Source organism: Neomonachus schauinslandi, chromosome 7 (assembly GCF_002201575.2).
Source record: "Neomonachus schauinslandi chromosome 7, ASM220157v2, whole genome shotgun sequence".
Classification (NCBI taxonomy): Eukaryota; Metazoa; Chordata; class Mammalia; order Carnivora; family Phocidae; genus Neomonachus; species Neomonachus schauinslandi.
This window is the reverse complement of record NC_058409.1, coordinates 105,348,155-105,367,387: the sequence shown is the minus strand read 5'-3', so window position 1 is coordinate 105,367,387 and position 19,233 is coordinate 105,348,155. Positions and strand designations below refer to the sequence as shown.

The 19,233-nt window shown below is 40.7% G+C and overlaps 1 protein-coding gene across 2 annotated transcripts in view; it reads right to left on the bottom strand.

Annotated features, from left to right (window-relative positions):
- Positions 1-2,385: 2,385 nt before the first annotated feature.
- GEMIN5 (gem nuclear organelle associated protein 5) overlaps positions 2,386-19,233 on the bottom strand; it is a 40,600-nt gene continuing 23,752 nt past the window's right edge. For both annotated transcript variants that reach the window (XM_021695528.2, XM_044916881.1), the window contains exons 17-28: positions 18,554-18,667; positions 18,052-18,174; positions 16,542-16,637; positions 15,996-16,133; positions 14,610-14,757; positions 11,713-11,832; positions 11,099-11,309; positions 8,487-8,735; positions 6,796-6,958; positions 5,503-6,007; positions 4,064-4,160; positions 2,386-3,278 (exon numbers count right to left, since the gene is read on the bottom strand). In XM_021695528.2, the coding sequence (XP_021551203.1) occupies positions 3,111-3,278; positions 4,064-4,160; positions 5,503-6,007; positions 6,796-6,958; positions 8,487-8,735; positions 11,099-11,309; positions 11,713-11,832; positions 14,610-14,757; positions 15,996-16,133; positions 16,542-16,637; positions 18,052-18,174; positions 18,554-18,667 (2,132 nt within the window). In that variant the 3' untranslated portion in view covers positions 2,386-3,110. The remainder of the gene's footprint in view (positions 3,279-4,063; positions 4,161-5,502; positions 6,008-6,795; positions 6,959-8,486; positions 8,736-11,098; positions 11,310-11,712; positions 11,833-14,609; positions 14,758-15,995; positions 16,134-16,541; positions 16,638-18,051; positions 18,175-18,553; positions 18,668-19,233) is intronic.

The window sequence follows — 19,233 nt, the reverse complement described above, 5'->3', positions numbered from 1 at the left end:
AGATTTTATTTATTTGAGAGAGAGAGAGTGCAAGAGTGGGGGCGGGGGCAGAGGGAGAAACAGACTACTCCCTGAGCAGGTAGGGCTTGATCCCAGGACCCTGGGACCATGACCTGAGCTGAAGGCAGACACTTAACCAGCTGAGCCACCAAGGTGCCCCCAGATGTCCTAAATTTGGATTCAAATAGGGAATTTATCTTTGCCACAGTTGAGGAGACTTATGTCAGGAGAGATGTTGAGGTGAAGGGTTGAGGAACTTATTGTTGAGTGGGAGGGGTAAGAGACAGTTTATAAAGTGTTGCTAAAGAAAGGGCACAAGTTTAGTAGAACTGGCAAGAACTTTGCTTTGTATACGTATATATGAACACATGTAGGGCTTTGTGAGTGGTTATGCTCAGAAAGGGATGGTCCTGTAGAGAGTAACCAGAGAATGCTAATTATGGGTGAATTCAAGCCCCTCCACATAAATTGCCAAATGTTCTTAAATTTCTGTTCTAATCTAGTAAGGCTGACTACCAAGTACAAGCCTAATTGTCAGCTAGTGCTGGTATGAATGAGTTGTTTGAGTCTTTTAAGTCTAAGCTATTAATGAATATTCTTTCAGTTTCCTAATTTATTCAGTTCATAAGTTTCCATTATACACCTACTAGATACTAGACACTGTAAATAGATGCCAGGGATAAAACAGCACATGGAAGACATAATCTCTACCCTCACTGGAGCTTACATCTGTGTTGTCAAAGAGTACATAATTCACAAAACAATTTGTGAGCTGTAAAGTACAGGACACTGATGTCCTTTAGGTTGAGGTTCAGGGACGGTCTTTTGAGAAGGGACATTTAAGCTGAGATCTAAGAGATGGGTAAGAATGGACCAGGCAAAAGAACATGGGCAAAACTACTGAGATGACAAGAAAACTCGGTGGGTTCCAGCAGCCTAAGAGACCAGTGTGGGTGGGATCTAGAAACAAGGATGCGAGTGTTAAGAACAGGAGGCCAAGAGATAAATGGTGGGATCAGGCAGGGCCTTTGAAGCCCTGCAAGATGATCTTTTTTCCACTAACAAACAATGGGAAAATACTGAAATAATTTTTTTAAACAGGAAATTGGTAAGATTTGATTTGTAATTTAAACTTGTCATTGGTATATGAAGAATAATCAGTAATAAGAGCAGATTGAGAGACAGTGGGAGGTGAGAGCAATCATCTGGGTAATGAGATGGTGGTTTGTATTAGAGGGTTCGGATTGGGTAAAGGACCAACACTCTTCATTTGCTTAGTGATACCTACTTAGAAAGCTTGAGTCAACTCCTTGTTGCTTTGGCTCTTTGTGGTTCTGTTAATTAGGGAGATAGAAATGAAAACCATTTATTCATATTGGAATGGCTTTAACTACATTATCTAGTATGGGAAAGAGGAGAGGAGTTTGGGAGGAAATGGAATCGTGTCACTTCTGTTACCTTCTGGGTAGTTTTATTGCTTAGTTGTCAAGTAGTAACTCTTGTTCTTACCAAAGCAGTAATCGAGGAGTGTGTAGGATTGATTCCTCCAAGCACAGATGATGGTTCTGATAAATCATGAAGGAGTTTAGAATTTCTAGTTTAATAATACTGTTCTTTAATTAAGTGGAAGGGAATAAATAATTTTTCTATCTCTGCAAGTTGAAGCATTTGTTCATTTCAGCAAAGACTGTAGAACTGATATCTAGTTCTCCACATAGCCATGCCTATGTATAATCTTTGCAGCCAAGAAGATTTTCCATCCCTGGTAACAATGCATCTTCTTCCTCAAGTTCAAGTTACTGTGTAAAGAATCAGGATCTAAATTCTACAATATTTGCTTTTTTTGGTTAGCATTTTTAAATTCTAAAGCTAGGTCTAGTTAAAATAAATAAAACCCCTGGTCAGATCTTTAAATAATAATCTCTTAAACTTTTTCCTTCCTAGAGTTCCTGTTAATGAATTTTATTCTTGCTGCTCACAACAACTCCAACTTAGGAAATAAGTGAAAAGTAAACTGGACACTCAAGCAGAAAAGTTTTCACAATGAATCCCAAAAGAAAATAGTTATATTATTGGGAAAGAGTGATCCCTCCCGACCCTACCCCAGACTATCTGATTTTTACACCCTAGCAACTGGGATATTACAGAAACATCTGTTCCTGACATTGTTCAACTATTTAACCATAGAGAAGAAAAGACCTCAAGAGAATGCTCAATAATGGGTGGGGAGGGGGAGAATGAACAGGTTTTACAATTAAATAGTATGTAGGATCCCATTATGCTGAAGTTGGAGTCCACTGATCCAAAGTTACAAATGCAGAATTACTCGTTTTTCTTCAAAGACCATCTGTGGTTTTAATTCTCAAAGGGTCCTGTGATCCAAAAAAGATTAAGAGCCACTGAAAGTAATTTCTTCCTGAGCTATTTTGATCACCACTACGTTTTATAAAACTGAGGGGATAAGACACATCTGAGTTTTAGTTATTTGTTCTTCTAATGCTTTAGTAAATGATTTGTTCTTAAATAAGCAATTACATGAAACAATAAAACCAAATTTTTGACCTAAAGTTCAGATGGATGGTAAAGTCAACATGATGGGTAAAGGCCTATTTCACATTCTAAGTGAAATCTTTGAAAGAATAGGGGAGAACCCAAGTAAACAAAAACAGTAAGGAAAAGGATACCAAGTCATAAAATGTAGCAATTCTGTCTCCAACAAGAATGACATGTTTACCATCAGGCGAAGAATTTATAAAGGTAGCTTGTGTTTAAGAACATAACACTTTGGGTAGTTAAAAAGTTTCTCCTCTTTGGGTGAAACCTGCATAAGGCTTTAGAGATGACCAACAATCACCCTGCAGGTGTTAGTTCTGAATATCTACTGCTGGCTTTTCATGATCCTTCCTCCAGTAGGAAACCACAGTTGAGTCCAAAGTCTGATTCCACTATGTCTAAGGGTAGAATAGAGTCAATTCAAACTTGACCCTCATTTGTATTATTTAGATCACTGCAAAAACATCTAGGGATCAGAGTGAATGTCTGGCATGGTGTAACTGCAAGGTGAAGGGTGTCATACGTTTTGAATTTGGCACAGAAAGGTCCTTGAAAATTCACGTGCAGAAGGTCTGGCAGTATCTTTTGTAAACTTTAGTGTTGCCGTATTTCTGAAGGAGCTCTTGGGCCTGTTGCCGCATGTCCTGGGTCACGCTGCCAGGACACTGGGACCCGATGTGAAGCAGGATAAGGCAGCACTCCAGCACATCTGGGAAGGGCCAGGTCTGAAAGATGACACAGGGATGAACAAGGAAGCATTTGCAAAAGAGCCACATATGCCTGCATAGAGGCACCAGCAACTCAAAAGTCTCATCTAGTGAAACTTCTTAGGCACGGCTGAGCCATTTCCCTTATAAGGCTCTTTGTCATTTACTCTAAGGATAGAGGACACTCAAAACTGGGATGGCTACTGGGATAGCCTTTCTCAAATGAAAGACTCTTTTTCTAGAGCCCTATTCAATTAATTCAAATCATGATTCTCCTTTAATACCAGGGCCACATTCAAATATACCCATCCATCTGTAAGCTATCAAATACATGGTACCAATTTTAATTTTATTTTACCTCCCAATTCCAAAATTTGTTCCATTTCTCTGAAGAATGAGGTATAAAATTGCTTGGGATGTCAATAATCCCGTTCTCACAAACATTTTAGTTAACCAGACACAATGGGATCCTAAATTTTTTTTTTTTTAAGATTTTATTTATTTATTTGACAGAGAGAGACACAGCGAGAGAGGGAACACAAGCAGGGGGAGTGCGAGAGGGAGAAGCAGGCTTTCTAGTGAGCAGAGAGCCCGACGCAGGGCTTGATCCCAGGACTCTGGGATCATGACCTGAGCCGAAGGCAGACGCTTAACGACTGAGCCACCCACGCTCCTAAATTTTTAATCATATACAAATGTGTACAGATTTGGTAGAAAGAATCAGATGACCTTAAAAATTTGGTATAGTCAATAGATAATATAAAAAAATCATGTTTTACCAAATGAACTGCTATAAATCTTACCTTAACACTCTCAGGAAATTTAGCTATTTTCTCATTTGCCTCCGTAAGCCTTTTGGTTAACTCAGGCAGAGAAAGTGGCTGATTTTTTTCTTCTTTACTAGAAATAATAATAAAAAGAGCGTAAGTCATATGCCTTGCCCCGCATAACTTTTAACTGTTATCCCATAAATAAAATTCTTTTGTCATCTGGGTCTTATCTCTCATTTTTAATACAAAGGTCAAGAGGAGGGAATTTAATTTGATACGAAGTTTTCAAAATGAAATACCATTCACTATTTTCCAAATCCCCACTTCTCAGACACATAGCTCTAATGAAAATTTAGGATCTTGAGGGGATTCAATTTTGCAGCCAAGTGCAGAAAGCCTGGATTTCTCTGGGAGTAGTCGACATAGCTGGGGCTCCTAACCGTAGGTATATGGACGCACATTTTTTCTGGGAAGAGTGTCTTAAGCTTCTCAAAGGAGTCCTGTGATCCAGAGGTTAAGAGCTGCTGGGTTAGAGAACTTTTTAGTGTTTTTCTTGTTACTAAAACCAAACCTAGAGCTGCCTAGAGTGTGGTGGCTTACTGGGAAAGTGACTCAAAACTCTGACTCAAGATTTCAATGGGAGTCTTTTTTTCCCCCAATGGGAGTATTTTTACAGCAATAAATATATAAGGGCTTCAAAACTTCTTAATTTTTTTTTTCAGTTACTAACACTAGTTATCAGTTTATTGATGGTACTAGTTACTATGTTTTAAGCCTTGTGCTGGGAGACAATCTAGGTAAAAGGCACTCAGCATAATAACCAATCAGTAATCGTTAATCACCACAAATGCCCAAGGCAGAGGGCCCTGTAATAGTGCAGATGAGCTTTACAGTGATTGGTGATTGGCTCCTGTCATCCACCTGGACCCTATGTTGAACAGAAGTGATTAGGATGCTACAGCATTCTGATCACTTGGGATTTTCTCAATTCAACATGCAGTTTTGTACTACTATTTTTTTGTGTATTTTCTGGGATAGCACAGAACAACTGAAAAACTGTGGTTTTCATTAATGATGCAATAATACAACTCCCCATTTTACATGATTAATTTTTTGGGGAGGAGGAAATCTACTTTTTGCTCAAAGGTATTATTTTATTGTCTGTCCTATTGTTATTAACATTATTTGTGATTTCATTTAATTCCCCAAACAAGCAAGGTGGGAGTAGGTACTCCCAATTATCCCAATTATAGATGAGGGAACAAAAGCTCAGAAACATTAAGAATCTTGCCTGAGGTCACTCAGTAGAGCCAGGATTAGAACCCATGCTGGACTCCAAGTCCGGTGCATACCATATTATGGTGCTGGCAAGTGACCTGATCAAGCTCATCATGTGCTGATTTTTATCTGATGAAGATGTGAGAACTCAGCAGGGTATGTCCAATTCCACCTTGTACAGACTCACTACTTACCACTCGCTCGGAGGACTAGAGAGGGACTTTTCTGCCACCTGTTCAGATTCATTCTTATCAGGACCATTTGTTGTAGACTTACAGACTTGACTCTTCTGGTGTTGGCGGATCATTTCTGCCAAGGTCTCTTGGACTTCAGCAACGGTTCTCTGTGAGTTTTGGAGACTGGCGTGCTTTTCTGAAAAAAGCTCTTTACAAGTGATCAGCATCTGCTTGCTTTCTTCTGTGAGTCTCACATCTAATTCTGGAGGCCTGCTTGTCTCTGGCTGAGAAACTTTGGGGTCTGTTTCTTCAGGGCTGGCATTGTTTATCTGCTGGCTTTGCTCAACAGAGGTTGTCCTTCTGTGAGCAGCTCTTACCCAAACACTGGATTTGGGGCAAGGCCTGGAGAGAGACCACCAGAATTCATACAGATGTCCATAAATAAAAAAGGCCTCCAAACTTTTGAAAGCTGGTGTGGTGGGGGACTGATGTTCACCTAGTTTGTCTCTTAGATGGTCACAGCCTAGGGGGAGAAGAAAATGATTTAGGGTTGTGTGTTTCTTTATCTGCTAGAAATCTGGCCCCTCCCCTTATGTTTCCTATCACTCAAGGAGAGGATCTCAAGAAGAAAGGATAGCAGTGATCCATGGGACCACATGCCCTTCACCAAAAGCCAACTAGAGCTAAACATTTCCTGACCTAGGGCAGCATTCTTGTTGCTGTACTCTACGTGTCAAAGCATTATAGAAAAAATATTCCATGTTCCTATGAAAGCTCTGGTAGGTAAGATCCCACTATGTCTGAAAAAAATCACAGTGATTTAGTTTAGTGACTGTGCAGCTCAAAGAATGTCTGTCTTTCTGCTGTGCTTCTCTCTTTTTTTTAAATTCATTGATTTATTTTAAATGTTTCTCTACACCCAACATGGGGCTCAAACTTCTAATCCTGAGATCAAGAGTTGCATGCTCCTCTGACTGAGCCAGCCAAGCACCCCATGAGCTTTTCCATTCTTAACTAACTTGTGAGCACATGGCTATTTCTCTCAAACTGTGTAGGAAAATTTATAGAAGGCAGTAAGGTAGATAAGGTAGGTAGGGCCAGGTAAAGGAAAACAGCTCAGTCATTCTGGCTACCTCTTAGGAGCCTGGGTAAGAGAATTCAAACTGGGTGGTAAATGACATAGCTGGCCGGTCTCTATCTTTCACTGATGTATGTCCTTCCTAGTGCTGTACAACTGGTGGTGGTTATATCATCCGTTAGTAGGCATGCCCCAGCAGAGATTGGGGCGGGGGGGGGGGGGGGGTCATTTACCTTCAGGAAGAAAGGCTGAGTGCACTTCCTGCATGATGGTGAAGTTTCCGGAGTCATAGCTCCGGACCACAGCTCGAAGCAAGGCTTCCACAGCCGCGTCCCAGCAGGCCACCTGCTGGCTCAGCACTGCCAAGGTCAGGTCATGGCAAATGTGAAGCAGAAGCTGGAGGGAGGAGCCAGAGTTTCACTTAAACATTCTCCCACAGCAAGCACTGTGATGATACCAGAAATATTCCTATTGACTGCACTTGGAAGAAGTATAGACCGTGGACGTTTAAGAAAGCTTCTCCTATCTCCACCACCCATTTTTGCTTCCCTATCCGAGAAACTTTCCTATCTAGCTGCACAGTAACATACCTTGTCTGGTGTTAAAGTCTGCTCATGCTAAAAAAAAAAAATGCCTTGACATTTGTATTTAATTAAAACAAAAAGTGAGTTTCGGAACTAAAAGCTGTAATTCAACCAACCAAGCTGGAGTATAATTAAGATAATTTATAGTGAGCAATTTGATGAGTTTTGATAAATACATATATCTGTGTATGTATGTATATGTATATATATATATATATATGCTACAATCACCACCAAAATCAAGACCTAGAACATTTTCATCATTGTAAAATATCCCCGTGTGTCCCTTTGTACACAATCCCCTCTCCCCACCCCCGGCAGCCACTGATCTAGTTTTGGTCACTATAAATTTTGTCTTTTCTAGAATTCATATAAATAGAAACACAAGTATACAGTCTTTTGTGTCTTCGTTCTTTCACTTATCATAATAGTTTCAGGATTCATTGATACTATTTCTGTGTCACTAGTTCGGTCCTTTTTAGTGTTGCATAGTATTCCACTGTATGGATATAACATAGTCTGCATATCCATTCACCAACTGATGGACATTTTGGTTCTCATTTTTGGTTGTTGTGAACTAAGCTGCAACAAACATTTGTGTAAAAGTTTGTGTGGACACCTGATTTCATTTCTTTTAGTGAAATATCTAGGCAGTGGGATTGTTGGGCTCCTGAGCATGTCTATGTTTAACTTTATAAGAAACTGCCAAACTGTTTCCCAAAGTGTTATATATCATTTGAGAAAGTCTTGTTTCTCAAAAATAATGTGCCCTCATTTTCAAAAGAAAAAGTAGATAAACTGATACCTATTTATAGGATGGGTATAGCTGTTAAAATGAATCAACTTTATCTCTTTGCATCAGTATGGAGAGATTTTACAAACTGCTCACTGAAATAAGGAAGGCACAAAAGAATACATATGGCCTGACTTAGGGGCTGCCTTTGGTGAGCTAGGAAAGGGAAATGGAGTACCAGGGACTTCAACCTTATTGTATTTCTTTTACTAAAAACTAGAAGAATATACAAAACAAAACCAAAACACAGTAAAGCAAAAATGACAAAATGTGAACATTTGTTAATTCTGGTTGACGGGTACTCTATTTTTCTCTATGCTTTTCTGTATTTTTAGGCTTTTTTTCTGTTTTTTTTTTTTTTTTTTTAAGAGAAGACTGATCAAGACTAACTTCCAAGCCAAAAGGCTTTAATTAGTCCGGAGGGATCTTTCCAGGTTGCCTGGGCCTGCCTTGGTCTTTTCTGAAATGCAAACTGGCATTCAACTTGTTTCATTATTATAGTGGACACAGATTAAGGAAGTCTTACTGCAGAGTGCAGACAGGGTACCTGTTTGGAGGGAGTGTTGTTTGTAGCAGATGGGTACTGGATACTCTGCAGTTGCTGCAGTGCTGCCTGATACTGCTCTGGGCTATCCAGGCTGAAGGTACTCTTCCATACAGCAGTCACCCTCTCCACGAAGGGCCCTTCAGTGCCCGCAGCCCAGGCGTTGTAGGAAGAGCTTCTGGCCTCTGAAAGCTGCCTTTCCTCCAGGTGCTTGGACAGTAGCTCAAGAAGGCAAAACACCAGTCTCTGCCCCTGGAGCCCAACCACAAAGGATAGGAACTGTTATGCACTGCAAGTGCCTGTCTCGAGAGTTCTCAGTTTCTCAGTGTGTTCCCCATTACATCTGTAGCAACCAAACCCCTTAGTGGGCTGCCTCTGGCCAGTGTGAGTCACGAGTGAGGGGGAAAAGATGTGATCTAATAGACATTTTTCCAGATGCCTTTGCAGGGATCCTGGAAGTAGCCTGGAGCCCAAGCAAACATCTTTATAACACGGAGCCCTGCCCACTATAATGTAAGCCACATGCAGGCCAGCCACCTAAGTCTTGTGGCCCAGTTTGAGGAAAGATGGCCTGGATTCATCCAGTTCTTAGCCCCTGCCCAAACTTTAGATTAAGGGATACAGAAATAAAGTGTAATGGGCAGAAGGTGCTACAGCAGATAAGCTGTATAGATCTGAGAGCTGGGGCAGATGTTAGGCACCACGTCTCAGTAAGTTTAAAAGGGAGTCAGCTGGAAGAGACGAGAATAGAAGCACAGAGAGAAGCCCTAGAAGAAAATGTTTCTTTTTGCTAGACTTTCAGTTGCCATGAGATTCATGTGTACCCTTATAATAATATCTTCTCAGTTAAGCTTCAGAAGGTCTCTGTTCCACGTAGCCAAAATAGCCTGATCATTATCAGAACAGCATTTAGCATAAGCTTAAAGGTTTTCTTGCTTTGATAAGGATGCTGTTTAAGAGGAAAAAAAGAAATGCTAAATAGCGGGCGCCTGGGTGGCTCAGTTGGTTGAGCGACTGCCTTCGGCTCAGGTCATGATCCTGGAGTCCCGGGATCGAGTCCCGCATCGGGCTCCCTGCTTGGCAGGGAGTCTGCTTCTCCCTCTGACCCTCCCCCCTCTCATGTGCTCTCTCTCTCAAATAAATAAATAAAATCTTAAAAAAAAAAAAAAAAAGAAATGCTAAATAGGCATTTTGGAAACTTTTTTTTTTTTTGCTATGGATAAATTAAACTCTCTCTAGATTTGGTCACTTATAACTAATACACAAAATGACACTATCTTTGAGGGTATACTACTTTTGTCTCCATTTTTATTTTGCAGTATTTATTTTCCTTTTTTTTTTTAAAGATTTTTATTTATTTATTTATTTAAGGATTTTATTTATTTGAGAGAGAGAAGGAGAGAGAGAGAGCATGAGAGGGGGGAGGGTCAGAGGGAGAAGCAGGCCCCCCACCGAACAGGGAGCCCGATGGGGGACGCGATTCCGGGACTCCAGGATCATGACCTGAGCTGAAGGCAGTTGCTTAACCAACTGAGGCACCCAGGCGCCCCAAGATTTTTATTTATTTGACAGGGAGAGAGACAGCCAGAGAGGGAACACAAGCAGGGGGAGTGGGAGAGGGAGAAGCAGGCTTCCCGCAGAGCAGGGAGCCCGATGTGGGGCTCGATCCCAGAACCCCGGGATCATGACCTGAGCTGAAGGCAAATGTTTAACAACTGAGCCACCCAGGTGCCCAAAAGCTACTATTTTTCTTGGCTTATGAATATTTAGCTAGGAACTGTCTTTAGGCCCAGTAACTCTACTAGGGAACGAGGAACTTACAAAGTTCATATTAGTATCTGACCAGCAAAGTTGTCTAAAACGGACCAAATGTTTATGTGTTTTGGAAACTGATAATGCTGATGCTTTTAAAAGTAATCTCGGTTTTGGGGAGCCTGGGTGGCTCAGTCATTAAGCATCTGCAGGGTCCTGGGATCAAGCCCCGCACTGGCCTCCCTGCTCGGCGGGAAGCTTGCTTCTCCCTCTCCCTCTCCCACTCTCCCTGCTTGTGTTCCGTCTCTCACTGTGTCTCTCTGTCAAATAAATAAAACCTTAAAAAAAAAAAAAGTAATCTTGGTTTTGATGTGTCAAATAAGGCAATGGTAAATTACTCATTTTTAACCAGAAAGGGATAAATAGACATTTAACAAAATACTGATTTTACCACACTTCTTTATGGCTTAAAACTAACGAGGGGTGCAATGGCAGAGCACCATGATTTCTGTCAGAGGCTAATCCCTCTTCCTCTCCCTCTTCAAAGACCTGATGACACCAATGAAGAAATACCAGACTGCTAGCCTAGGGGCTGAGCTGACTAAAGTCTGCTCATATATGTGGTACACAAACTGATAAGGAAGGAGAATTACTGTGAATGACCACATTCTCACTTACTCTGAATGTGGCAACTGACAAGCCAAGGTACTTCCATGGGATGGTATGGCCAGGGCTTGCTGGACACTTCTAAGGATACCTGCCTAACTGGTACAGCTCGTTCAACTGGCTTATTCATTTGGAATTCAACTAGAAAAGGGCTTAGGGCCCTTCTTAAATACCAGGAGATACAGTAACAGACTGACCTTTAGACTTTCATGCAGCTTCAGGGCTTCCTGGGCTCCCACCCAGTTCCTGGCCAAAAGCAGCTCCTGGGCACATCGGAGAGCCAGGGAAGAGGACAACTCATTCTCTCCTACAATGGAAGCCAACTCTGCAGCCGTCTTAAGTGATGCTGCATCTCCCTTCTTGGCCAAAACTTTGGCTGCGTCATAGGCAGAAGCAGCCCCTAAATAGCTGCAATACAAAAGAAAACCCCAAAGTGTCATAAACAGATCTATTCCCCCTTCCACTGCCACACAGATAATGAGTGACAGCCTCATACAGGGTAAGGACATAAAGGAACCTCAACATTTGCTGAACTGAACCCAAACAGTCTTCATTCCCTTCCAGTTTCCTTGTTTGATGGTAAAGACATTACTAGAAAAAGGGGGACCTCCTGAGTCTGCTACTGAGGTTTCCTGAATAGTTACCATGATTCATATAAATACCAAGGAGGTAGGTCCTGATGAATCTTATGAAGCCGGGTTTAAAACACATATGCCTTTTTATTTTCTATTCACTTTACGTCCCCCCCCAAATGTATTATTCTTATCCTGCTCTTCTATGTTCAGATACATGCCTGTTCCCTCAGGCTTACCATTTGGCGGCTACAGCATAATGGCCATCTTTTTCCAGGATGGCTCCCCAGGTGAGATACAGGTCCTTTAGGATCGGGTCCTCTGGGCGCAGTCGGGCCTTGGCAACTGAAATAGCTTCCCTAGAGGCAAGAACAGGTATTAGCCAATTTGAAAAGGCTATGACAAACTGTCCCTCTTGTATTGTTTATACTGTTCAACAGCCTATAAAAAAACGTTTTCCTGTACTACGTGAGAAGTTAAAACCACATGCTGAGCTCAATTCTTTACCTAGGTCAGCAGTTCTTAACGTGTGGTCTGTGGATTCCTGGGGGTCCCCAAGTCCTGTCCCTTCACAGAAAACAACCACCAGTATTGTTGCCAATGATAAAATTTGAGCTTTCAAGTGAAAACTAGAATTTTAGGAAATTTGTGCCTGCTACTCTGGGCATGACAGCTTCCCGAAAGTTAAAGATTCTTCTGAAGAGACCGATGGTGGTATTAAAGAATGTGATTTTTTTTTTTTGGATATTTTATAATGAAATGTGTTAACATTTAGAGTATCTGTATAATCCTGTGAACTAATATTTTCCAAGTGACATACAACTTCTTAGTTGCAGCCAACATAAAGTTGTAGCTGGAATTAAAGTATTTTGGATTAAATTGATCTAGGCAGAACAACATTTAAGAAGTATTTTGAGATATCAACTTCTAGCCATGACGGAGTAATAGTGACCAGACTTACCCTCCTGCCATAAAACTAGACAAAATATGTATTTTTTCAGACCCTGGGCACCAGGCAGCTCAGGACTGTCATCCTGGAGAGAAGGGAACCAATGATGTGAGCCCTGTCAGGGCCCCCCTGCAGGCATCTTCTTACAGGGAACCCCAGCAGAGCCTCAGCAGTCTCACTGAGTGGAGGAGAGACAAAGCAATTGGAATCTAAGGGCCAGGATGATAGGAAGGAAGAAGCTGTCCAGAGAAGGATCTACAGAACTCTGTGTGGGGAATCCCATGGAGTCTTTGGCTAAACCATACATGTGTACGAAACTCTTTAAGGCTGGACAAAGAACAATCAGGGAACTGTAAGCTGAGTATCTCCCAGAGCTCACTCAGGGGCCTGGGGGACTTCTGTGTTTTGACCAGCCAGACATGTGAGTTGATTTGTTGAATACACAAGGCATTCAGAAGGTAGAAGGGCCAACTAATTCTAGAGTATAGATTTCTTTAAACTTGTCCTAAGAAAGCCTAAACACAAGCTATGAAAAGATCAAGCTGATCCATAGCAACTTTTTAAAGATTTTATTTATTTGAGAGAGCAAGTGAGCAAGCAAGCATGAGCTGTGGGAGGGGCAGAGGGAGAAGCAGACTTCCCACTGAGCAGGGAGCCCTGACACAGGGCTCAATCCCAGGAACCCAGGATCATGACCTGAGCCGAAGTCAGCCACTTAACTGACTGAGCCACCCAGGCGCCCTAGATCCATAGCAACTTTAATGCTCTCTAAAACAGAGTTCCACACTCTCTAAAGGAAGACAGACCAAAACAGAATAAAGAAAAAGAAAGTCCCCTCAAAGCCATCACATCAAATGGCTGAAAATCAGTGATGGGAGAAAGTCCTAAAAATAGTAAGAGAAAAATGACATAGTTCTTACATAATAAAGATGAGATTAAATGCAGTAGTCAAGTCAAAAACAATGTAAGAGAAAGGAATGTCATCTTTGACGCCCTGAAAGACAAAAACTGCCAGAGAAAGATCCTTTAAAATGAAAGCAAAATTATAGGCTTTATAAATGACAGACAAAAGTTGATGGAATTGGTTGCCAGAAGAATCACACTACAAGACGTGAAGATCTTGTTCAGGTGAAGAAGGAGTTGATAGCAATTAGAGCCTTGGACCTATATAAGAGAATGAAAAATGCTGGAAATACGTATGTGGGCAAATATTAAAAAAATATTTTAAAATTAATAAAAAATTATTTAGAAAGATGGCAGGTTAAAGCAAAAATTCTAATAGTGTAATCTGGGGCTAATAACATGTCAAATATATGACAACAGCAGAAAGGACAGGTAGGAAGGAAAGAAATATATTGTCTGAAAGAAGTAATACAATATTATTTGAAAGTAAACTGTGATAAATTAAAAATGCTAATCATCACAAGCCCTAAAGCAACCATAAAATAAATGAATAGGAGTATAGCTAATAAGCCAGTATTGGAGATAAGAAAATATTCAATTGATTCAAAAGAAAGCAGGAAAAGACAAAATGAACAAATAATAGATGGGATACGTAGCAAGATGGTAAATTTTAATCACACCAATATTTACATTAATTGTAAATGGCCTATGCACTCCAATTAAAAGACAGAAACCATCAGACTGGATAAAAAACAAGACCAAATTGTATGCTGTTTACAAGAAATACTTCATTCCTTCTGTTTGTCACTACTTACTATGTTATATTACAGTGAAAGTGTAATAACTTGGATAGGAAGGATTCATACCAATCTCAGGAGAGTGGTTACTTCTAGAGAAGGGATGAGGACAGAATTGGAGAAAGGCAATTCAACCAAATCTGGAATGTTATACTTAAAACAACACAAAACAAAACTGGGGGCGCAGGGAGCTTTTGGGGTGGTTGGCAAGATCCTGTCTGTCTTATACCGTTTTCTCTATTTGTGTTACTTTAGGGATAAAGAAGTTCTGAAAAAGATCAGCGGCAAACACTGACAAAAATTAACATTTGTTAAGTACAGGTAGTGGGTGCACTGATGTTTGTTAAGCTAGTGTACATATATTTCTGTATGTTTGAGATGTTTAATTACAACAGAGGTTTGTGCTGGTTGTCAGTAAGCCGAGCTGTTTAACAGATGAATTTCACATTATGTTCAACTATTGGTTCAATTGTAGGGTCATACAAACCTGTAGAAATGGTTTGACTTGAGCAGCTCTACAGCTTCATACACTTTGTGGATAGAAAGGAGGTGAGAGGCAGCCTTGACATACTGATCTTGAAAACACAGCTGTTTGGCAAAAGCTTCCACGGCCCACAGCCACACATGGTAGCCAGCTATTAAAAAAAAAAAAGAAAAGGTGGTGGTTGAATAAGAAGCAGGTTTAAGGAAAAAAAATTAGCACATACATACATTTGGGTTAAAAATGCCTTGGTTTTAGTCACTGCATTAAGTATAACATTTAGATACTAATTCAGCTGCCATTACAGATCATCTGCTTCATCTACTCTCCCTATACCCACATTTTAAAACATCAGTTTTTTTCTTTGGTTATGTAACACATACAAAATAGTGCAAAATTCAAAAGGTACAAAAGAGTATGGATGTCAGGACAGTGATTACCCTTGTTGGGGTGTGTGGAGACTGAATGAAAAGCAGCATGAGAGAAGCTTCCAGGGTGCTGGTAGTGTTACACTTCTTGATATGGGTGCCGATTACAGGGGTGTATTCAGGCTGGTGAAATTCCTTGTCAGTCTCGACAATGGCCTGTGCACTTCTCTCTCCCTCTCTCTCTATATAGTATACTTAAATACAGTTAAAAAACTGGGCATGGCATAAAAGCTTTCCTTTTTATCCGGGCATCTATCCACCCAAACTTGTCCAAATTCCTTTCCCTGGAGAAAACCATTATTATTAGTTTTTTGAAACCTTTTTGAAAAAGTCTATGAAGACACACTTAAGTATAAATGACAGACTAGTAAGTACTGCTGTGCATCTATACCTTGATTCTTCTCACTTACTACACTTTGGAGCTCTAGTCCATATTAGAATGCACAGAGCTGCTTCATTCTTTCATAGGAGCTTCTACTGTCTAGAGGTACAAGATGTCACCAGCCTCTTCCTGATGGACAGAGAGGTTCTTGTGATCTTTTGCTATTACAAATACTGCTGTAATGATAGTCCATGTATACTTGTCATTTTGCATGTGTGAGTACAGTTAATTCCCAACACTTAGAATTGCTGTGTTAAGGTTGTTAGACACGGCCAAACTGTCCTGTGAAAGAGGGTCCATCTTTTTAAAAGATTTTATTTGAGAGAGAATGTGTGTGAGAGAGCACGAGCCAGGGGACAGGGCGGGGCGGGGGGGGAGGTGGGGTTGGGCAGAGGCAGAGGAGAAGCAGACTCCCAGTGGAGTGGGGAGCCCGACGCGGGGCCCCATCCCAGGACCCCAGGATCATGACATGAGCTGAAGGCAGACACTTAACAGACTGAGTGAGCCCCCCAGGCACTATGAGAGTGTCCACCTTTAGTGGACTTATCCTCCAGGTGATAGCACTTTTGTTGAAAGACATACCAACTGGTGCCATAGCCACCAGACTGTCTGTCAGCTCCCCTCTTTCTGCTGCCGTCTGAAGAACGCCTTTTAGATCTCCCTTCCAAAGCATGAGCTGGTGAAATAACTCGGGGTGGCCATTTTCCAAGTGACCTTTTCCTGTTCGGAGGAGAGAGAATGTTGGGAAGATGTTTCAGAAGCCTCTGTCTAAACAGACTTCCACAATAAGAAAGGCCGGATGAAAGAGAAGAACAAACTCCTAGAATATGCTGTTGCTGGCTGAAGGGAGAGTCATCTCCCAGAGTGCTCATAACGTGGTATGAAGCCCACTTAGTCGCTTGTCCACCCACTCACTTTCACTTACACTCACAGTGAACACTGTATGTTCAGGGTCCTAGGACCGATGCAAGGGGTGTTTGCGAATATGCAGATCGTGGAGCTCAAAACCTAGTTAGTTGACATGTAAAATGAGCCATTATGATGCCGCAGGATGGCATCCATAAAGGAGGCAGAGGTGTTAGGGAAGCATAAAGATAGACTGGGTTACGTTGACTGGACTTGCCTCACCTTCAACCTCAATCATTCTGTACAGGGCAGCCCGGTCTGTGAAAAGCCCCAGGTGAAATCTTTCCTCAAGATCAGTACACACCTCCTCATTTAGCTCTGCTAATTCAAAAAGAAAATGAGGTTACTATTTTCTGTCCAATTTTCCAAATGTATGTCCAGAACATCCTTTTCAACAGTGAAAAGAAGAGTCTTGTGCTCTTATTTACGCTAACAGAGACCCCTGCTGGTTACAAGGGTAACAAAATATGAGAATACTTTGAGTTTGTTAAGCTCAGCCTTGGCAAAATCCAGTGAGACAATTTAGTTTGCAGTTTGCTCAAATAAAGATTTGGGGGGAAGAAAAAGGGAATATAAAGCCAGCCCCAAATTCAACATGTATTTTATTTTATTTATTTATTTTTAAAAAAGATTTTATTTATTTGACAGAGACACAGCAAGAGAGGGAACATAAGCAGGGGGAGTGGGAGAGGGAGAGGGAGAAGCAGGCCTCTCGCGGAGCAGGGAACCTGATGCGGGGCTTGGTCCCAGGACCCTGGGATCATGACCTGAGCTGAAGGCAGATGCTTAACGACTGAGCCACCCAGGCGCCCCTCTACATGTATTTTAAATGCAGTGAAAAACAAAACAAAAAAACTAACAAGAAATGTCCTTAACATTCACTAGGATCTGTCACAGAGGGATTCAATATTCATTCTGTTTTTAAAAAAGTCATGTGAGCAATTTTCCAGTAAGGTTAATAATGTAAAACTGTATGATTAGGTGTATAAGTTATAGGAAGTCATCAAAAAGTCCCCGAAAGAGGGCTATGTATATCAGAAGAGCATAAAATATTTATGGAGAGAAACAAGAAACTGGCAATAGTGTGGCCTGAGGGGAAATGGAAGGAATAGGTATCAGGGTGGGAATATAAAAAAGATTTACATTCTTTTTGAATCTTTGAGTATCATTTATCATATGTATCCCGTTTTAACATGTAAAATTCAAAATTAAAAAAATATATAGTTGCTCAAATATCAAAATAATAGATACTGAATAAGGACCTTGGCAAAGTAAAATAAAAAACCTTCTAAAACAAAAACTTGCACCAAAATTCTAAAAAAGGAACTGCCATATTATGGGTATATTTCCAATAAGCACGTTTTTTTTTTTCTACATGAAGATACTATGTCCCAGGGAAACGATAGTTGAAGGAGTTGATTCATGCTAAGCTATTTAAGCCATCACACCAATTCTGGCACATAGATGGCTGGTAACAACTCAATTTATAACAATAAATCAGAGCACTGCATCTCAAAGTCACTGGGCAGTGCTGACAGTGAATCAGAATGGGGAGCTTGGCTTTGGGGTTGGCGGGGGCCGGGGGGCGCGGGGAGGGAAGCCTGGAAGAGAATGTAGAAATACAAATAATTTTAGACATTTGTTTGTGCATTCATTCAACACATATACAAGCATCTCTTATGTGCTAGTTCCCAGAAGACTATGGATGGGCCAAGGAAGTCTGTTTTTGTACCTTTGGAGTGTTTTGCAGTTGCTAATACCAAACAGTCCTGATGAAGCTCCTCCTTGGACCTGTGGTCTAGGCTGGTAGTCAGTGGAAGCATGGAACGAGCTTTTCGCTTCTTGGTTAAGGATTCTGAAATGTAATAAAAATACAGACTGTCTGAAGAAAAGCTGATCAGAATCACAAAACTGGATGGCCATTGTGTGACTGTAACCTACTGGAAGGATACTGTTGGGCATCAGAAAAGTTCCTACTTCCCAACAGCTGCAAAATGACCCTTCGTCATTAAAACATTAAAAAAAAGTTTAAATTGTTTAAGTGTTAAAACTGTTTAAAAACATGACCCAAAACTGAAACAATCAAAACAACAAACAAATATTTAAAACCTAAAAAACAAACAAAAACCCCAACAAAAAACCAACAACAATAAAAACCACAGTTTGTGGAGTTTTCGGTTGCATGTAATATTTGAGGATGCTTTCACAAAATATTTTAATCATTAGACACCAACCTGGCTTCTCTTTAGGTGGCTCCTTCTTCAGTAAAGTGACTTTGTTGTTAACAGTGACCTTTGACTTTTCAAAGCCTAACGAAACCGGAGTGCAGGTAACTGGTTCTCTAGAAGCTACATCATGGGGGATAAAGGAAAAAAGTTTGGAGAACAACAATGCAGAATCTAGTTCTTTTTAATAATTAAAAACTATACCAGGCTTAATAGTATGATTTTATGTATTCCATAATAGGAGATAAAATACTTTGGAAAAGAAGCATGGGTAGTCTTCCTTTTCTCACCTCACAAACCATCTGTATTCCAGGAACTCTAACTGGTCTAAGGAGAAGTTGTTTCTAGCCCCACAATTTTATACCACAGGCCCAGGAGTTCTGACACTGCTCAGATGGCAAAAGACTTCTTACATATTTAGATGACAACGCACTAATTACATGTTTAATTACAATAGAGAATATTAAGGGTATGTGATATGAAGTCACAATCCTGAGTACACACAACCATGAACTTAAAAAAAAAAAGCCTGCTGTTGATCTATAGGGGTAAAGGACATTTTGTGCAACCATTTTGTGATAAAGAGGTATTTGGATACGCCTAAAAAAAAATAAATCATTAAACTTTTAACTCTTTATTTTCCTCAACTATGTGTCCAACAGCCATCCCTTGGTATGGAAAGGGTCTGG